We start from the raw sequence: 19,828 nt of genomic DNA, 5'->3' as shown, positions 1-19,828 counted from the left end.
TACATAATTCATATAAATGAAAGATATACTTCTAGCAACTCTATCGGCCATTCCGTCTCTTGAATATCTTGAATCGTTTGCATTATTTATTCGATGGTTTCCTTTTCACTAATTTTATTTGATTGCTTTTTCAAAAGTTAAATAAACAGAATCACAAGTAACTCTATAAACAAATATGAATGATTTTGGAATTTGATTATGGATGAAACGGAGGTCCCAAAAGGTGCCAAGTGGCGTGGAAGAGAGATGTTCGTGGAACCAAAACCATGTGCCCATCCCTAGTCACTACACGTTTTTTCTAAGTTTTTAAAATTACTAGAAAGATTTGGGATATTATTATATGATGAAAACGAAACGAAAAGAAAATAAAATAGGAAGAGTGAAAACGAAATATTGGGAGGTTAGCAGTTAGAGCATTTAAGGGCACATAATTTATAGATGGAGACGGAGTTATGAAAGTGAAATATGAGAGTGAGGTGCTTTGTTTTTTTCTAGGAACGTCGAACGTGGAAAAGAGTTATGTCCAATGAATTTAGTACTATTATTTATGAAGATTCCTCCACCGGCTAGCTCTTTTGATGTAACAACACCATTTGAATTTTGCGTATTTATAGAGATCTCATGCAGAATATTAGGATATTTTGGAATGAACAACTACGATTATATTATTCAGCGGATAAAGAGAAAGAAAGAGACAAACGATCTCGGATCTCGACCCACAAAATGATGATCATTATTTGAGGAAAATAGTTATTTCGAAAACTGTTCAAAACCACGGAAAAAAATAATTTTAGAAAAAAAAAATATACAAAAAATAGGTGTGAAATGAGTACTGAGACAAATGCATCGAATTGTGGGGTTGGTGGACTATGGAAGTGCTTGGGGTTGGTTAAAAGTTAATTCTTGTGTAATCATGGTTTTCTCCTTCACCACCATAGTCCATATGACCCTAATTACTAATGGTGGCAAACACGACTTATAAGATGGTTATCTCCTTCACCACCAACATTAATTATTTGTTATTACCATGAACATCATTTGTCATCTTTCAATCAGTTCAAGGCGCAGAGGAAGAAAAAATCAATTATCTTATGAGATGCGAGATAAAGAGTCTCATTCGCATATATAATCCCGTTACTTTTCATAAAATATCTTCTTTTCAGATTTCTGGTGAACGTGGAATTGATTATAAACGCCAAAGTTGCCAAGAAAAATAAAGTTTGATTAAATTCCTCAAAATTTATAAAGTCAAGGCCACCTTCCTCCTCCAAAAATACAACTTATCCCATGCAATCCCCTCGTGTAATTTGAATGGCTCTCTCTAAAAAAACAAATAAATAAGAAAAATATTGGGCTACAATTGGGCTTTTTTAGCAAGATAAACATGGGCCAACTAACATAAGGCGTGTAATATATTGGCGGTGTGAATCTCTCTCTAGGGCTTCCGATGCCCTAACATGTCTGGTATATATACGCGTCACGAAACTTCTTTCCCCTCATCTCCTCTTCTTTCTCCTAAATCAGTAGTTCATTGTCTTGTTAGCTTCTTTTTTCTTTTCTGTCTTTCGTTTGATCTTTTTATGCAGTTTATTAATATGATCTTGCTTGCTAGTGACGTGATTTCTCTCCAAGAAATCTTTTACTTGAAAAAGTTTGGGGCAATCTGAAACTGTGGTTGCATAACCCAAAAGTAAACGTCAAAAAGAAAAAAGTGTAAGCCGAGGACGTAGAAGGAGCCTTATGGCTTCTCCGTCTAAAGTATCAACACTGGCTCTCATATTCCATTGCTTTGCGGAGCGGCGTCGCTGCGTTTACCGTTTGGGCCGGCCATGAGAGCTACATTCCCTTTTCTCTTCTTTTTTTCTTTTTTTGAAATTATGTTTTTTGAATTTGTGTTTAAGCCTATGAGGACATCAGATTTTAAAAGAACACCATCTTTCGGGACTGATCAACTTTTGATGATATTTCTGCAATTCTGAGGCTAATTTTGATTTTTAGATTTGTTTTGTTTCATTAGAATAAGAAGGCAGTGATGATTGAGTTTGTCATGCACCACTCTGATTCGTGCTGATAACCATCTCTAACCCATATTTTATCTGAGCCTTTTATGTTAGTTAGATTTTTGATTTTGATAGATGGAATGGGAAACATAACCAAATGATGGTCAATTTATTGACTTGACCTTGATGCGGACTGTATAGCTTTATTGCTTTTTGATGAAACTATTTGGTTCCTGATGGTTTTTACCCATTTCCTGATCTTGTTTTTATATAATTCTGGTTTTTATATGATATGATTAATTGGATTGTGAATGTGCGGTGTTGCGATTATTGGTCGTTGCAGGCGTTTTGGTGGTTACGAAGTACCCGCGGAGGAGTCATCAATTCGCAGCATATAGATTAGATTGTTTTTATAATTTTGTATCTTTGGATTAGTATAGCAGCATATATATATATAGATATATATGTTGTATGAATTGTATGAAGATAATAAAGACTTGCAGTTTATCACTTTCGTATGATCTTACGAGTGAGTCCAATAATCGGTGACTTTTGTACTATAATATACGATGACAACTCATTAAACTGAGACTGTTGAAATTTCAAATTTGAAAACTTTGTTTTCAGTATTATGCTACTGAATTGGCCAAATTTATTCTCTGAGATCGTTAATTTCTGAATTACTTCATTTTAAGTGTTCTCAAATCAAAATTTCTCACATTAGCATCAATTTGTCCGAAAAGGGTGCAAATGTTTTGACTATATATGTTCCAAAAATAGTACTAAAGAGATAAAGTTTTGACCTGTTGAATTCAGAAGATACATCTAAACAAAAATTTTACTCTACCAGTCAGCAAACGGTTTTCAGTTAAACTGGTGATAGAACCTGATGTGTTGTCTTCAAACTGTCCCATTGTTCTATAAATAATTAATTATACCTTTTTCGATGCCAATCACTTTCTCTTCCTAACCTCATTCTTTAGGAATCTTGACATCTTTTCTGAACTAAACATTCACGATCGTTGCAAGGTTTAGAGAAAACTTAATTTGAGTTTTTATCAACCAGGTAATGCTTTCTTATTTGCCTATGTGAGCAAGTTTATTAGTAAAAATGAATAATGTGCGTTCTACTAAGTTGATGATTGTGGACAGACAGAGAATGGCGAAGACAGAGGAGATACATTTCATGGAAATGTGGAGGACGACATGGGAGACACCTTACATTATGCGGCTAGCTCTCTCGGCCGGTATTGGAGGTCTTCTCTTCGGTTACGACACTGGAGTCATCTCGGGAGCTCTTCTCTACATCAAAGAGGAGTTTAATGAGGTAGACAACAAGAGATGGCTCCAGGAGTTGATTGTGAGCATGACCGTGGCTGGAGCCATTGTTGGAGCGGCTATAGGAGGATGGTACAACGACATGTTTGGAAGAAAGATGTCCATTCTCATCGCAGACGTGCTCTTCTTGGTCGGTGCAGCTGTGATGGCGTCTGCTCCTACGCCTTGGTTCATCATCCTAGGCAGACTCTTGGTTGGTTTTGGGGTTGGTATGGCTTCAATGACCTCACCGCTTTACATATCAGAGATGTCTCCAGCGAGAATCAGAGGTGCGTTGGTCAGCACCAATGGACTTCTCATCACCGGAGGACAGTTTCTTTCTTATCTCATCAACCTCGCCTTCGTCCATGTAACCAATCCAAACTCCAAAACCAAAACTAACTCATTGAAAAATGCCATTTTTCAAGATTTACTGATCAGTCTTGGAATTTTGAAACGCAGACACCAGGGACATGGAGGTGGATGTTGAGAGTCTCGGCTATTCCTGCAATCATTCAGTTCTGCTTGATGCTGACTCTGCCTGAGTCTCCTCGGTGGCTTTACAGAAACGAGAGGAAAAGTGAGTCTAGAGACATCCTCGAGCGGATATACCCTGCGGAGGAAGTTGAAGCGGAGATTTCTGCACTCAAAGAGTCTGTCATGGCAGAGACGGCTGATGAAGATATCATTGGCTACACCTTCTCCGCTAAACTCAGAGGAGCTCTCTCCAACCCTGTCGTCCGTCAAGGTCTAGCAGCAGGTATCACCGTCCAGGTCGCACAGCAGTTTGTGGGAATCAACACAGTCATGTACTACAGTCCTACAATTCTGCAGTTTGCAGGTTACGCCTCGAACAAGACAGCCATGGCTTTGTCACTCATAACTTCAGGTCTCAATGCGGTAGGCTCGGTAGTGAGCATGATGTTCGTTGACCGTTACGGTCGGCGCAAGCTTATGATCATTTCCATGTTCGGTATCATATCTTGTCTTGTCATTTTGGCTGCCGTCTTCTCTGATACCTCAACCCACTCTCCCAAGATCGATAGCAGAGACTCTAGAATGTTCGCTTTAAACGCTACTTGTCCTGCGTTTGCTCCTTACACAGCCTCCAACGCTCCTCCCTCTAACTGGAACTGTATGAAGTGTCTTAGATCCCATTGTGGATTCTGCTCAAACAGAGCACAAGAGGTAAAACATTAGCCTCTTTAATCAAAACACACATAAAGAGATAGTAGTAGCTAAGATTCATGAGTTTGTTGTAACAGTACGCACCTGGAGCATGCGTTGTTCTGTCAGCTGAGATGAAGGCATTATGCCACACTAAAGGCCGAACATACTTCAAAGACGGATGTCCCAGCAAGAACGGGTACTTGGCCATCGTCTTCCTCGGTCTCTACATCATTGTGTATGCGCCTGGTATGGGGACAGTCCCATGGATTGTCAACTCTGAGATCTATCCTCTTCGCTACAGAGGGCTCGCGGGAGGGATCGCTGCAGTCTCAAACTGGTCGTCAAATCTCGTCGTGAGTGAGACGTTCCTGACACTGACACACGCGGTCGGGTCATCAGGAACATTCCTTCTCTTTGCAGTGTCATCGGCAATAGGGCTGTTCTTCATCTGGCTTCTTGTGCCTGAGACCAAAGGGCTTTAGTTTGAGGAGGTGGAGAAGTTGCTAGAAGACGGGATAAGGCCTAGTTTGTTTCGAGCCAGGACTATGGCTATGCAAGTGGATACGCCTTAGCCGCTTCGTCTGGCTGCAAAGGCAAACAACAACACTTATAGATGTGCTCATTACAGCTGAGAATCGAAATGACCTAACACCAAAGATAGACCAGCATAGAGTTGAAAGATCCGACGATGGCTGCAAATCAAAAACAAATCCAATTCTGCAAAAGAGTGAAAAACACTTAAGCTTCAGTTGAGCCACATTTGATATGAAGCTAATGGAGCAAACAAGAAAACGTAGCAAGCCGTTGATTCTGTTTATGATTTGTGTAATGCAGGTTTATCTCGTTTAGTACCAATAGCCTGTTCAATTGGCCTCAAGCGATGAATGAGACTCATCATGTGAACAATAAAGCCTATTGACACAAGTAGACATATGCATTTTTTACTTACCTATGTTGCCAGCAAAGAAGTTAAAAGCTCACACTTTTGCAACTCAAGGACATTTCTTAGCTGGAAAAACGTGCACAGAAGAGCAGAACCCAAGTCACTAGAACAGAAGTAGCCGTTTCTTGATGTCATAAATACAGATCAACAGATCATCTTCCACGCTAACCTAGGCTAATCAGAGAAATAAAATTAAAAAAATCTTCACTTGAATTGGAGTGATAGAAAGTTTAAAGTGTAACCTTTATGTTGGTTCATGTCGAGGGAATTATCAATTCTAATTAGGAAAAAACAAACCCAGGAAATTAAATTAAAGAAGAGAGGGAGGCATATGAATCTTCACCAAAGAAACCAAAAATGAGGAAGAGCCAGAGACCGGTGTGTTTGAGGGTGTAAGAGAGATATATTTATGTTGGGGGGCAATTCTGAGAAGAAAATAAAAGTCCGGCTTCTTTAGTTATTTAAATTTTAGTGCAAATCCAAGAAGAAAAACGGCGTCGTACGATAAACCCTGCGAATTCGTCTCTTTTTTTTTTTTTTTTTTTTGTTGACCTGAAACTTGCGGAGAAGAAGAAGTTGCAGAGAGAGAGATCGGATGGGAATAATCAAGAGCTGCTTCTCCCTCCTTGTGGGTACAGCTTTCGGCGTTTACTTGGCCCAGAACTACAACGTCCCCAATATCAGAAAGCTCACCAACACCAGTCTCGTCGTCGCCAAGCACATCGAGGAGAACTATCGCAAGCCCAAAAAGGACGACGCCGAATGATTCGGTACATACCAATCTCTTGTAGAATCTTCATTTCTCCTTTTAAACTTCTTAAAAATTTGAACTTTTAGGGTTTCTCAGATCACTTGGTTTGGGAATTGAGAAAATTGGATCGTGATCATTCATTTTGCATATTGAATTTAGTGTTTCTCTGTTGATTTAGGAGTGAATTAGAGTGAGACTAATAATGTTAATGTTGCGGGATTTCAAGGTTTGCTCATTATGCTCTCTGATCAGGAATCTCGTTGTAGGCTAAAAATTAGAAATGCAAGAGCTTTGGTTTAACAATGTTCTCTCTCTCTCTGTAACCCAATCAGTTTCATTTTTTTATTTGGAAGTGTCAGTGTTTTAATGTGTTGTAGTTCTCCAGTGTGAAGGTGATCTGTAGAGAGGGAAGAATGGAGGTGGTGCAAGGCATAGTTGGCTTTCTCTCTCAACACATATTACAGAGATTTGATTTCACTAGGAAGTTAATTGATTAACTAAGAAGGTTTTGATGTATTTTGACATGTTCTGGATCCAATGAAGTAAATCAGTTTGGCCTGGTGGATTTTTGCTTGTATTTCTGTAATCACTGACACTAAACTGACTAAACAGAGCTCTGTAATAAGCATTACTCATTGTTTCTTTGTCAAGATATGTATAATAAGAGTATCTACACTTGATATACCGAAAAAGCATTCGTATCTCCTTGTGAAGCTCTTCTTCTTCTGCTGAGAGAATCAAGAATTTTGATTTCGTAGTCCGTTTATAGACAAGAATTTCCGATGGCCATGGTGGATCAGAAGAGGACTTTGCAAAGGATGTCAAATTTCTATAGAGAGATGTACCTCCTCTACGCTTGCTATGTTCATTACAATCTCTCATGATACAGTGCCATGTCTTTCTTAGAGAAAAGAATACTACTTGTTCATTTGTAGGGTTTGTTGTCAATAGATAATATTGAAGTAATTAGTATACCAAAAAAAGTAAGGTATACAATGCAACCCGCATGATCATTTCAATGGTGGCCTGAACATGTTTTGACCTTTTCTCTTCTCGTTCAAATTGAAATTAATACTATCATTACCAACTAATGGTGGCTTTAACATGTTATAATACTCACATCTGACTCGGTCCATCTGCTCATTGGCAACTGCTATTTCTTATCTCAATTTTCTTCTTTAAATTATTATTTTTTAAAAACAAAAATTAAAGTCGTTTCACCTCGACGTGAATGTTTGTTATGTAAGCAAATAGTTATTTACCCACTACTTGTTACTGTTTAAAAACAACCATTTGTTTCCATGGTTTGTTCACTTTGGTTTAATCATAAATTTTTAGTTTATTGCATATTATTATATACGGATTATGGCCTTATGGGTGAAACGTGTAAGGATGGGAGTTCTCAATAAAATAGTGTACAACAAATTGAATCTCTTCTCGCATACGTACAAAACATACATTCCTTTCTCAAAGCCTCCATGTCTAATCAACCATAAACCCAAAAAATATATATAAAAAAAAAAACAGAACTCTACATACACAAATTATATATAGATATATACATTTACAGCAACCCGGCGTCGTGGCTCTGTCGTCCGACGGAAATGAAGGAGCCGATGATGCGGCGGCGCACCCTCATGCTCTGTGAGGAACTCTCACTTCCATCGGTACGTTTTTATATTTACTCTTCAATTCTTTCTTTCTTTTTTTTTTTAGTTATATTTGTATCAAATCATTTCATGCATCTTCAATCTTGTTTTCTTTTTTCCAATTTCAAAGTTCTCTTGTTTTTTTTTTTTTCTTTTTAAATTGAACGATTGTCTTAATAAAGGAAAACAGTTTGAGTGCTTGAGTCATAGAAATTTTGTTGAGAAAAACCATGGGTTGTTGTTCGATCATCTACATTAACTACAATAAAAATGCTAACGGTGTTGCACACTCATACATTTTATGTTTTTTTGTCCCATTCTATATAGCTCTCCCTTTTTGTTTTTTTGTTTTAATTCTTCTTATTATAAATCCTCTCTGTTTGTCAATAAATGTGTGGTTTTAAGGTAGTTTTTGACAATTTCAATATAATTAAACAATATCTAACTATCAATACTTAAAATGCAAGCTTGAAAATAATTTTTGGAGTCAACTTCTGTTTGAGAAGTATAATGAGTTACTTTGCACCCGAAAATCCCAATGAGACATTTATTTATTGTTTCTTTTTAATTTAATCATAAAGTCGTAAGACATCATGAAATGTATATGCGAAGCAAAATATTAACATGGAGAACAAAAAACAGTTTCAAATCATAGTGATAAACGCAGATGTGGGATGTGTCCGTTGTCAAGACAGAGTCTCTAAGATTGTCTCCAAGATGACCGGTGAGCTCTCTCTACTTACCACCACAATATGTTTTCATGTATTAATGTGTTTATAAAACGGGATATACAAACTAATTATTGACTAAACCCGCAAAGCAACTTGCTATATAAATATTTTTTTTTTATTATGCTAATTTCTTGGCTGCTACCTACCGCTTACCATCGTCCTTATTCGCCCTTAAGATGTAATAAACATCCACGATCTTTTGTTTAATCCTATTTGTCATGATCGATTCTTTATGATCAAGTTTATTGATTTAAATAATGAGAGAGAAAGTATAACTAAGTACGTATTTGACCAGATAAATGGGATTTGACAGGGATAGAAGAATACGTGGTTGATGTAAAGAAGAAGCTGGTCATGGCACGAGGTGACTTTAAACCGCGTTTGATTTCTCATCAGCAACAAGTCAAGGGCGTCGTCTCTCAAACTCTGTTCCAAGACGCCAAACGCTTTTTTCGGTCTCTAAACCTCTTCCTTCGCTCAATTTTCTCCCTTTGTTTATGTCCAAGTACATTTTAAATTCTATCACTTACTACAAAACTCATTACAGTGATTAATATTGGGACAAAGTAACTAATATCCAAGGTGATTATTTTTGTGGTATGTCCTAAGCTAGTAAGTACAGTACAACCTCTATAAATTAATACTCGATAAATTAATAATCACTATAAATTAATAAATTTTGCTGATCCCAAGTCGGATCAATGTAAAAATCCATCAAATTCGATAAGATAATAAGATAATAATTTTTTTAAAAACCCTTATGTAAATATATGGTCCCAACAAAAATATAAATTAATAATTATATAAATTTATGCAAATGTATGTAAATATAATATTCTAAAATATGACTTATATGTTTGTTTTTACTTAAAGTTGAAATGTCATTGGTTCTCATCTCTCTAATTATTATATCAGTAGCTCTTATTGCTGTTTTACTATATACAATCAAAATTTATGATAATATTTTATGTGATAATTGATTTTCTTACCTGTAAATATTACTGGTAATAATCATGGTTTTTTTATAAATTTTAAACTTATAAACATGTATATTTTTATATGGAAAATATAATATGGTGTTCAAAACTATTTTATTATGATAGTTATGATTTTTAATTATAATTTATATTATGAGATTTGTTAAAATTTTAAAATATAACATTATTCCAAAAAAAAGTTTTAAAAAATTATATGAGAAAAAAAAATTTTTGCTATAAATTAATATCACGATAAATTAATAAAATATCATAGTCTCAACATTACTAATTTATAGAGGTTTTACTGTATGTCTCATAAATTCTAATGGCCAATTTTTTTAAAAATGTTTCTTTTAAACTTCAACAATAAACATGTGACCTTCAAATTATAGTACGAAATATTTTTTTGTAAAATAAACTTTAAAGCGTATTTTATTAAAATAACACAGCCCTGATCACTAGCCTTCTTGTGGTATAATCAGCTCTTCAGAGTCACCAACATTGACCTCAAATGTATGAGAATGGTAAGTATACGCAACGTATAACTGCTTAGGTTGGCCGGGACATGGATCGCAAAAGCCCATGATCCCTGATTTCTTCACTCCTTCATGGAGCTTGAGCTCCCCAGAGTCACTCACAAGGAAGTTCATGGGTACTGTCACGTCAATGATTCCCGAATCCACTTCTTCTTCTTCGTGTTCGTTTTCGTGTCTTTTCTCTATGGCTTTTGGGTCACCATACAACGCTTTCGTTACAATGAGCCCGCCTATTTCAGCTTGCCGGTTTCTCTTCCTCGTAGCTACGTTTTGCAGCAATTGCTGGGCTTTCTCAGCAGCTGCCCTTGCTTCCCGAACCTAGGCCCACATATAAACTTCATATTAAGATGTCTACCATAAAACCAAAAGGAATCTCGCTTGGCTACCAAACTCGTAAGCAATCATCACCTGGCCATAAGTTTTCTCCATATTCTCCAATGCCTTTCGTTTTTCTCTTTTATGCAAATATGGTTTCACCACAAATTTCTGGGTGGAAAATTCAAAAATTCTAAATAAGGCAAACGCTTTATAACTATGGAGTAATAGAAGATATTTAGAGGGTCCAATCACTCACCTTTAACAAAAAGTAAAGGGATGTTGGAACAACGAATGCTCCAGTTGCAAGTACTGGACTTAAATATGAGGAGAGCAGAATCTGCACGTTTTTAAAGATAATCATCATGGATTTGTTAAGGTGTCAAAAGAGAAAGACTTCCTCAGGGGAACAGTGTAACACAGATGGTTTTTTTCCAGAATTTCATTGGGCAAGGGTTTGGGAGAGTTCTGGATGATGCTAGCTCTAGTACCATCCGTAGGTTCTTTTGATTGTGTTTTATTCATCATATATTCTACTCAAAATCTCACAGATGACACCACACGAAAAAGAAGAAAAAAGGGAACACTCACAGGAACAATCAGCTTTTGACCACCACGGTGTAGCTCTAGTTTCCAAAAAACACCCTACAACAAAAAAATATTAAGTACCAGAAATCAGCAAATTTCATGATAACTAAAATGGCTCTGAAAGTTTTAAAGATAAGTTTACCTTGAGTCCTATTGTATACATCATTCTAACGGTACTGAACTCAGAAATCTTCCTTCCTCCACCGACCTCAATCTCAAGAGCATTGCTGAAAAGGTTAAAAAGATTTATCCAAATTCAAATGAGAACATAAACTGAGCCATTCATGTAAATATATTTATCAAAAGGTTTCCATCCTCTTGCACATCACCCAATAGGTTACTCAGGATTATCTGTCAATACATACCTTCCAATTCTACCTACAACGCGACCATGAGATTTGGATGAAAGTCTACGAGTATAACGCGCTGATGCTCCGAGTCCACCAGTCTCAATCTGGTAATACCAAAATCATAACTAGAGAAAGTAAGAGCGATGGTCAAGGTGGAACAGTAAGAATGAAAGTTGGCAGTCAGCGTACCTTCAGGTCAGCACCAGCAGATACATTCTCGTCTTTCTTTTTCCATCCGACTGTAATCCCTGATCGTATACCCAGTGCCAGTTCAATCTGGAAGAAAGAAACTATTTAAAAGTCGAGAAAACTGCTTTCTCTCCCTCTTAGAAGATCAATCAAAACCATTACAGAGAGAACTTACATTTCCGCTTGAAGTTTCTGAAAGCTGTCGAGTCCACGTGTTGGTAAGATTAATGGAACCATCACTCAAAGACTTTGCAATATTGATAGTGGCAGTTGAATGTATGGACAACTGACTGCCCCGACAAGGAACCCATAAAGCGTCAGCTAAACCATTACATATGTCCAGAAATATATTAACCGGAAAACTCATGAGCTTACCGTGTTGTCTGTATTCCAATAAGGGACTGCAAACCCGTTGAAGCGACAAACTCTATGGATGACACTGGAGAAAGCTGACGTCTCAGAATGGCAGTAGCAATTCCGCCACCAGACTTTTCATTGGCCTCCAAATTTCCGCCAATGGCAAGAGCATCATCTTTTGATAACTGAGACTGCACTTGACTAGCCATAACCATTCTGACAGTTCCAGAAGCAAGTACAAAAAAAAGGGCAACCAAAAATCACTTCTATGGAAAGAAATGAAATGTTAAAATGAGATTCACGAGGGTCAAGGTTAGTGTAGAGCACCCAAAGATCGTATCTTTTCTCAATAACCATTTCCTAAAGAGATAATCTAGGCTAGCAAGTATCTCCTAGGTCGATTTGAGCACCCAAATCAAGAACAATGCTACCAAAATGACATTAAGAACTTGGGAAGAACAGGAAAATAAAGTACCCTCGCATGATGCCATCACCGTCTAAGAAATCTGGCAGAGACAGATTGCAGAGAATTGAACCGGTGGGTAGAAGATGTGCCATCTTCTTAGCTTCTTCGTTTCTCCTCTTAATCCTTTCAAGCTCTTCTTTGATCTCATCGGCCTTACTCAGCCTGGGACCAAGCTCCAATCCTGAAGTCAAGCCTTCCATGCCATATAAGTCATATATTAGCCTCTTCGTTTCATCAGACAATATCTCGTAAGCTTCACATATGCGCTGGAAGTTCTCAGTAGCAACTTCCTTCATCTGAACCAGAAATTTGAAATCAGCCCACAAAAAAAAAGTTAATCTTTTTCGTAAATTAGCCAAATTGATATCAACAACACACGAAGAGGATGATCAGAAGCGAGTGGTTGATCAAAGAATAACGATAAGCATAAATCGATAAAAGTGTACACAAAACCTGAGGAGATTGATACTTATCGGGGTGATACACTTGAGCCCATTGACGATAAGATTTCCTAATTTCTTCGTCGGAGGCCTCTGGAGACAAATTCAGCAGCGCGTAGAGTTCTCTGTTCTGCGGCCCGGTCGGTGATGATTCCTCGCCCCTCATTGCATAAAATCAATCGCTAGTGGCGCTTGAATCTCGATAGCGACAATCAAATCAACACTTGGAAGGGATAAGAAAATAGAAATTCCGGCGTGTGGGAGCTCGAATTCGCCGGAGGGTTTTAGGGGTTTTGCGGCGGGGATTTGGGAGGGGGTTTTGACGCCGCTGCTCTCGGCTAAGCTTGCTTTGACCTTTGCTTGAATCCCAAGTCCATTCTCTTTCTATTTTCATCCCCAATATCTCGTAGTATTTTACTTTCAACATCTTATTTTATAAATTGCTCGATTGAACCCTAATAGTCGAGTAGGCCAACTGGCTCATATGTTAAATGGGCCTTTAGGTTGAAATATCACAACATTAGACGTTAATATTGTTGAGAGAAAAACATTTCTAAGAAACATTGTGGTTAACTTGGTTACTATTTATTGCTAGTCATCATGTGGAACCTTTAAATTACAAAATTTGTAGGTCACTCACATCCATTTTTTGTTCGCACCTCTTTACCTTATATTGTCCTAATTCTGGAGTGAACAAACATATTTTCCCAACTATACTAACAGAGCATTTTTTTTTTCATAATTATCAAAAGCTCTTTCTGTTTAATGCTTTTATAATAGCCAAAATTGATCTATGGCCTAAACTCCGATTAATCTCCAAAATATGTGCAAACCAAATATATAGTAATTAAAAAAAAAAAAAACTTGATCATTGATGTTGACCGACATGTTGAATCCTCTCTATCTACTCGAACAAGCCATTTTGAATAAGTCGATAACTTGTTTTTTGTGTTTATTACTTGGCCTCCACAATCAGTCGATAACCCTTATTTAAATTTCTAAGTATGTCATTAAAATTTATAAGAAAAAACGATTATTTTCAATATACTATATTATCTTCCAGTTTGTAGGTTAAAATATTACATACTACCCTTCAAGTTTATATTTTGATTAACAAATTTTGAAAAATAGATATGTGAATCCGAACGTAAATAAAACTGTGATTTGGGTTAATCATTTCAATTTAATAATAGAGTCATTATCTTATCATATGTAGCTTGGTAAACAAATTTTCAACGTATGCTATAATTTATATTCGGTCAGCTGAAATGTAAATACCTATGTATAAGTCAACACACGACGAGGCACTTGGTGGGTGTAACTTGTAAGCATCTCAGAGACCATTTCAGACATTATGGAATGGAACTGACACGGTTTCACACAAAAGAGGAGTCGTATGATTGATTGTTGATCAGTCAACGTTCCTGCCTTTCCCTCTTTCCTTCCTTTCCTTCCTCTTTCCCCTTTTATCCATTTTCCTCCGATATTTTTGTGATAGTAGTATATCAAATTCAAAATACGTGTGCTTTAAGTAAGTGGTTATTATGTATTAAAAATTTAAAATGCATCTTTACAAATACTAGTTAGTCAATGATAGATACCCACAATTGGAAGTCTAATACAGTCTTTTTAGAACAATCTTATTTGGCTCGGAATGGACTCTGCTTTCCGTTTATCTTTCGCAATAGTCATTTTTGTAACCTTTTATTTTGAGGTTATTATTAAAATCCGTAGTATTTTTTTCCCTGTTAACTTTTTTACGGTAACAACAAGATCAAAGTATATCGTTTTGATAGTTGTTACTTAAAGTGATCATATTACTTCTACCAAAATATTATCTTCATTTATTTTTGTACCTTTTTATTTTATTTTTATTATTTCCATATCGCTCACAGCTCTTTTTTCATTTAACATATTGCTTTGTGTTATCTTTTTTTTTTTTGGATCAGAACACAACCAAACAAACAATTAGTTGCAAGCCTTCAATACAATCCACTCTTACACTGAATGAAGTCACAAATACTGTTTTTTGTTAACTCAAACATACTGAATTTTATTTCAAAGACTTCTAGAACATTAATATTTCTCGCTTTCCACCATATGTGTCTCCAATACTGTTTTTTTTTTAAAAAAAGTTTCCAACAGAGAGAACTCTCATATTTTTTCAAAATGTTTTTTTCCCATCCTTCACAAAGAGAGAACTCATATCCATCAAAGCAATTAATATTTTTCTGTATCGTCATATCAAACAAATTCTTTTTGACCCTTTAAAGCAACAAGCATATTTGACTTTTTTTGTTGTACATAAACAAAGATTGGTTGTGACTTATTACCCCAAATGAACAAGCTTTGGTTGTCATTTTGGTTCTGCGGCTTTTGCTTTGCTCAAGCACCGAACACCTAATGTGTTACATTTACGTGCCCAGACACACCATACGAACTACAAGAGGCAGACCAATTCAGAAACCTTGTTAAAAAAAATAATAAACATACATTTGTAAATAATATCTACACAGTATTAATGAAATGTAGAGCTTTAAGGACATATATAGGAGGAAAATCAATAATTTTTTTGTTTGTTCTAAAAATACAAAACATCACGTTCAAAGGTAAAAATATCTTTTGTGGTAGTACAAAGAAAGTAGTAATAGAAACCATTTTCTACATATATACGTAGGAGAAACAAATAAATATTGAACCAGGATGAGATTGCACACCACTTGCCATTTGCCAAGAGGACGAAGGCTCAGCCCACATGGTCCAAAATTGACCATTTCCATATAACATTAGCTGCCAACAAAAATATATAGATTAAAAACACGGTTACTTGCATGACTCACCTTTTATTTTATTAGAAAAAATTAAGCAAATCTTAACTCACCATCTTCTTGTGCGTTACAGACTAAATAGCGTTACACATCTCTCTAGTCCAAAAAATGTGACTAAAGACATATGCGAGGTGTATTTCTTTTGACCTTTATAATCTGGAATAAAAAGAATTCAAACTAGATTTCAATTTTCAGTTACAAGAAAAGTTTTTAAATTTCCATTGGAAAATGTAGAATTCGATCAATGTGGAAGTAAATCAACGGTGTACGGATTTGCATCGGAAAATGGAAAGCATCATAAATTCCTTGGTGTAAATTAAAGTTGGAGTTTACAGTGATTAATAGCTAATGGTAATTAACACAGGTAATAGCACAACATTTTTCTTCTTATAATTTAAGAAAATAAAAGTATCATTATAATAATTTTCTCATTGGCCACTCGCCTTTATACCTTTTTAACCCTTCACAGTCTCCCAGAAACCTTCCTCTCTCTCTCTTTGATACATTGTTTGTGTATATATACGCGTATGCGTTTACAAATTCCCTTCATAAAATTCAGATTCTTGATTATTCTTTATATTTATTTGTTCCGAGTTCGGACATTGTACAGAGAAATCAGAAATGGATTTGCAGAGAGGTTTATTAGTGTTACTCTGTTTTGTTCTATCCCTTTTGATAATCGAAACGACGGCGTATCGAGAAAGACAGCTGCTGCAACCGCAGGAAACGGCGATAGAGACCGCAAACGCGGCGGTGGCGGATCGGGGTTTAAAGACGAGGCGGCCGGAGCATAAGAACGCCTACGCAACGATGATGTACATGGGGACGCCAAGGGACTACGAGTTCTACGTGGCGACACGTGTCTTGATCAGATCGCTGAGAAGTCTAAACGTGGAAGCTGATCTTGTCGTCATCGCTTCTCTCGACGTCCCTCTCCGATGGGTTCGAACCTTGTAAGTCTTTCTTCTTCTTCTTCTTCCTCTGTTTCTCGCGTCCACTACTTCTGCCGACCATTTTCAAACGTCGTCGTTTTCAATACGTAGACCAATATTACGCTGGAATAATATAAATTATATAAATTCATTTTAATGAAAATAGGGATATTTTATATGTCTTCGACAAAGGTTGGTCTCTTTCTTTCTTTCTTGGAAATTGAATTCAGCTTAGAAAATGTCCGAAAGAGACAACTTCAGACTTATTCATAGAATTGGACGTCAAAAAAAAGTTCATAGAAATTACCGAAACCAAAAACATAGGGTTTAGTAGGTTTTGATTCTTCATAAATACATTGAGAAACTGCTTTTTTGTTTTAAATTTTTCCGTTTTTGTTTTGTTTTGTTTTTTTCCGATTTTTTTGTTTTGTTTTTTTTTTCCGTCCTTGCTATGTAATGATAAAAGTCAAGTAAAAGTTGAGGAGAATTTTGACCCAAAAAAAAAAAAAAAGGTTGAGGAGAATCAAATGACGAGTAGATATATGTTGTTGACACAAATGACACTAATAAATAGACCCACGCATTTAAGTCCAATTTACGCCCTCTCCAATATTGACTAGACTACGCGCCTCTCTGTATAGAAATATCTACTACAGTATTATATACATTTTCTTAAATGTTAGCCATTGATATCAATTAAGCAATAATATCTAATTTCAAAAACTCGTTAGGTGTCGTCTCGTATAGGTTTATAATTCTTTTATTTTGTCATCTATCATATTCTTTATATTTCAGTATTATCATCCGTATTTTTATTGTATTACGTAGACACGTCGATTTCTTTATCAATTGCTTTTATTTCTTTCTTTTTTTTTTTGGTTGAAGTCAACTGCCTATTTGGTGGAAGTTAAGGGGTCCGGATGGTATTAACCTCATAAACAATCAATTTTTTTTTCAAATATTGAAAAAACCATAGTATCGTAGTAAGAACCTTGGTCAACAATTCACCCAAAAAAGTTGAAACAAGCGTAGAATTAGGAACTAAAAGCGATCGAAAACAATTACAACTTAGTTCTTTGAATGAAAGGATTGTTTGACTTTAGTGTCCTGATTGAAAAACCTTTTGGAAGCAAGAAAGAGCTGTACATGTTTTGGTCAAATTTGATATACATTATTAATTTATTGCCGGCCACTCTGCTGTATAGATCATGCAATAACGTCTACATGTCAAATCTCATGCAATAATGAAACAATAATTTTTTAACACTAAGACTTGACATGCATATACAAATACGAAAAATATACAAAATCATGCATGTGGTGTGGATACTAATGAGTGTTTATATGTGTGAACAGGGAAGAGGAAGATGGAGCTAAAGTGGTGAGAGTTGAAAATGTTGATAATCCTTATAGGAGACAGACCAACTTCAACAGTAGATTCAAGCTTACTCTGAACAAGCTTTACGCTTGGGCTTTGTCTGATTACGACCGTGTGGTCATGCTTGATGCTGACAATCTCTTCCTTAAGAAAACCGATGAGCTGTTCCAGTGTGGACGCTTCTGCGCCGTCTTCATAAACCCTTGCATCTTCCACACTGGCCTCTTCGTCTTGCAACCGTCGATGGAAGTGTTCAGTGACATGCTCCATGAGCTACAAGTTGGAAGAAAGAATCCAGATGGAGCTGATCAAGGCTTTCTTGTCAGTTACTTCTCTGATCTTCTTGACCAGCCTCTCTTTCGTCCTCCTGGTAATGGCTCTGTGCTCACTGGCCATTTGAGACTTCCCTTAGGCTACCAAATGGACGCTTCTTATTTCTGTAAGTCTCATTGTTTTTTGTCTCTTTCAAGTAATCGATCTTGTTTGGATAATGTAATAACATGATCATTATCTACTTTCAGATCTTAAACTACGTTGGAACATACCATGTGGACCAAACAGTGTGATTACATTCCCAGGAGCTGTTTGGTTAAAGCCATGGTACTGGTGGTCATGGCCTGTTCTTCCACTAGGTCTCTCATGGCACGAGCAGCGTCGTGTCACTATAGGGTACTCAGCAGAGATGCCTTTGGTCATAATCCAAGCAATGTTCTACCTAGGGATCATAGTGGTCACACGGCTAGCTCGTCCTAACGTAACCAAGCTATGTTATCGCCGCTCTGACCGCAACTTAACAGCGATCCAAACGGGTTTTAAGTTCATAGCTCTTCTCTCTGTAGTCGCAGCCTACGTGTTCCCATTCTTCACCATCCCTCACACCATACACCCACTCATTGGCTGGTCGCTCTACTTGGTGGCTTCTTTTGCTCTATCTTCCATACCAATCAACACTCTCCTCCTCCCAACGCTTCCTGTTCTCACTCCATGGGTCGGAATTCTTGGGACGCTTCTTGTCATGGCCTTCCCTTGGTACCCTGATGGAGTTGTGAGAGCCTTGTCGGTTTTTGGATACGCATTTTGTTGTGCACCCTTTGTGTGGGTTTCATTCCTCAAGATCACGAAGCATCTCCAGGTTTTGATTGAGAAAGAGGTGTTGTTTCCGAGATTGGGAGATTCAGGTGTCACTTCAGGCTTCAGCAAATTGTATTAGGAGTGTTCATTTGACGTATATTGGTTTTGTATATATAAAGGATTATTAATTATTATTGTTTCATTCACATTACATTTTATATCAACACACCCTAACCTTATTTCTTTTACTTAACTAAAATTATCAATTTTGCTGGTATAAATCTTGTTTGTTCTTGTCTCTTGAATTCAAATCACAAAGAAATGAAGATTTAGAAGTGAAAGTTCATGAAGACAAACGATTTACGAGATCGGAAAACCAGGGTGGTTTAGCCTACAACATCTTTCCCGAAAACATCCTAGAATCCATTAGAACTTGAGTTTACAACGATTGAGCAAGTACACTCTGTTCCTCTCTGTTCTTGTGTGTCCTGATTTCATATCTCTCGTTACAAAAAGCACACTTAAGCCATAGAAACCCACACTTTTAGTATCATACAGCTTCAGCTAAACGCTTAACTTATACTCTAGTTAAAGTCAAGCTAAAATGTTAAACTTCGCATTTTTTTTTTCCCAAGTTCCGCTGTTCCACGCACCCACCACCCTTATGGGTTTTCTTTAAGAATATAAATAGATACATCATACATACATAGGTTAGAATAGACCAAGACAGGCGTCGTTTTTCGTTTTTTGGGCCACTTAATCGCCTATTGGCCCAAACCACATCTATATCCATAAATAAGTTTTGTTTATCATATATGGTCAGTATCAATTTTGAAAAAT

The 19,828-nt window shown here is 36.6% G+C and overlaps 5 protein-coding genes and 2 non-coding genes across 8 annotated transcripts; 6 read left to right on the top strand and 1 right to left on the bottom strand.

The window, feature by feature from the left end:
* Nucleotides 1-1,898: 1,898 nt before the first annotated feature.
* LOC112081661 lies at nt 1,899-1,984 on the top strand. Its single transcript, XR_002896583.1, has one exon. It is a non-coding gene; the product is annotated as a small nucleolar RNA SNORD96 family (small nucleolar RNA).
* A 40-nt stretch (nt 1,985-2,024) lies between these two features.
* LOC112081755 lies at nt 2,025-2,104 on the top strand. The gene has a single exon (XR_002896676.1). It is a non-coding gene; the product is annotated as a small nucleolar RNA Z221/R21b (small nucleolar RNA).
* Nucleotides 2,105-3,099: 995 nt separating this feature from the next.
* LOC18027396 (probable inositol transporter 3) lies at nt 3,100-5,059 on the top strand. The gene is given in 3 exon segments (XM_006410680.2): nt 3,100-3,687; nt 3,780-4,505; nt 4,583-5,059. Coding segments are annotated over 3 exon segments (1,779 nt in total). The 5' UTR covers nt 3,100-3,111.
* A 927-nt stretch (nt 5,060-5,986) lies between these two features.
* Nucleotides 5,987-6,863, top strand: LOC112081476. 2 transcript variants are annotated; one of them, XM_024148196.1, is made up of 2 exons: nt 5,987-6,200; nt 6,567-6,863. In XM_024148196.1, exon 1 carries the CDS (start codon nt 6,026-6,028, stop codon nt 6,194-6,196), a length of 171 nt encoding a protein of 56 aa, XP_024003964.1. In that variant the 5' UTR covers nt 5,987-6,025; the 3' UTR covers nt 6,197-6,200; nt 6,567-6,863. The 2 variants fall into 2 exon arrangements, with proteins under 2 accessions (XP_024003964.1, XP_024003965.1); XM_024148197.1 differs by having other exon boundaries at nt 6,541-6,863.
* Nucleotides 6,864-7,585: 722 nt separating this feature from the next.
* LOC18027395 lies at nt 7,586-9,161 on the top strand. The gene is made up of 3 exons (XM_006410679.2): nt 7,586-7,848; nt 8,473-8,554; nt 8,875-9,161. The coding sequence occupies exons 1-3, from the start codon at nt 7,786-7,788 to the stop codon at nt 9,075-9,077; spliced, it is 348 nt and encodes a 115-aa protein (XP_006410742.1). The 5' UTR covers nt 7,586-7,785; the 3' UTR covers nt 9,078-9,161.
* A 710-nt stretch (nt 9,162-9,871) lies between these two features.
* LOC18027394 (chaperone protein dnaJ 13) lies at nt 9,872-12,945 on the bottom strand. Its single transcript, XM_006410678.2, has 11 exons — nt 12,793-12,945; nt 12,349-12,635; nt 11,892-12,089; nt 11,692-11,806; nt 11,517-11,603; nt 11,343-11,431; nt 11,120-11,204; nt 10,981-11,034; nt 10,649-10,729; nt 10,483-10,560; nt 9,872-10,392 (listed from the first exon to the last, which is right to left on the bottom strand). The coding sequence occupies exons 1-11, from the start codon at nt 12,943-12,945 to the stop codon at nt 9,997-9,999; spliced, it is 1,623 nt and encodes a 540-aa protein (XP_006410741.1). The 3' UTR covers nt 9,872-9,996.
* A 3,044-nt stretch (nt 12,946-15,989) lies between these two features.
* Nucleotides 15,990-19,227, top strand: LOC18027393 (putative glucuronosyltransferase PGSIP8). Its single transcript, XM_006410677.2, has 3 exons — nt 15,990-16,560; nt 17,896-18,356; nt 18,439-19,227. The coding sequence occupies exons 1-3, from the start codon at nt 16,229-16,231 to the stop codon at nt 19,125-19,127; spliced, it is 1,482 nt and encodes a 493-aa protein (XP_006410740.1). The 5' UTR covers nt 15,990-16,228; the 3' UTR covers nt 19,128-19,227.
* The last annotated feature ends 601 nt before the right edge of the window (nt 19,228-19,828 follow it).

This window comes from Eutrema salsugineum, unplaced genomic scaffold, assembly GCF_000478725.1.
Source record: "Eutrema salsugineum unplaced genomic scaffold, Eutsalg1_0 scaffold_10, whole genome shotgun sequence".
NCBI lineage: Eukaryota > Viridiplantae > Streptophyta > Magnoliopsida > Brassicales > Brassicaceae > Eutrema > Eutrema salsugineum.
This window is presented reverse-complemented; position numbering and strand designations above follow the sequence as displayed.

Excerpts from the sequence above, each read along its gene's own strand:
- LOC112081476 (XM_024148196.1), top strand. The coding sequence starts at position 6,026 with ATGGGAATAATCAAGAGCTGCTTCTCCCTCCTTGTGGGTACAGCTTTC.
- LOC18027395 (XM_006410679.2), top strand. The coding sequence starts at position 7,786 with ATGAAGGAGCCGATGATGCGGCGGCGCACCCTCATGCTCTGTGAGGAA. Across the intron at positions 7,849-8,472 it reads AGGAACTCTCACTTCCATCG|TTTCAAATCATAGTGATAAA; the intron begins GTACGTTTTTAT and ends AACAAAAAACAG. Across the intron at positions 8,555-8,874 it reads GATTGTCTCCAAGATGACCG|GGATAGAAGAATACGTGGTT; the intron begins GTGAGCTCTCTC and ends GGGATTTGACAG.
- LOC18027394 (XM_006410678.2), bottom strand. The coding sequence starts at position 12,945 with ATGAGGGGCGAGGAATCATCACCGACCGGGCCGCAGAACAGAGAACTC. Across the intron at positions 12,090-12,348 it reads GGTGATGGCATCATGCGAGG|AATGGTTATGGCTAGTCAAG; the intron begins GTACTTTATTTT and ends TGGAACTGTCAG. Across the intron at positions 10,561-10,648 it reads CCCTTTACTTTTTGTTAAAG|AAATTTGTGGTGAAACCATA; the intron begins GTGAGTGATTGG and ends TTTTCCACCCAG.
- LOC18027393 (XM_006410677.2), top strand. The coding sequence starts at position 16,229 with ATGGATTTGCAGAGAGGTTTATTAGTGTTACTCTGTTTTGTTCTATCC. Across the intron at positions 16,561-17,895 it reads CTCCGATGGGTTCGAACCTT|GGAAGAGGAAGATGGAGCTA; the intron begins GTAAGTCTTTCT and ends ATGTGTGAACAG. Across the intron at positions 18,357-18,438 it reads AATGGACGCTTCTTATTTCT|ATCTTAAACTACGTTGGAAC; the intron begins GTAAGTCTCATT and ends ATCTACTTTCAG.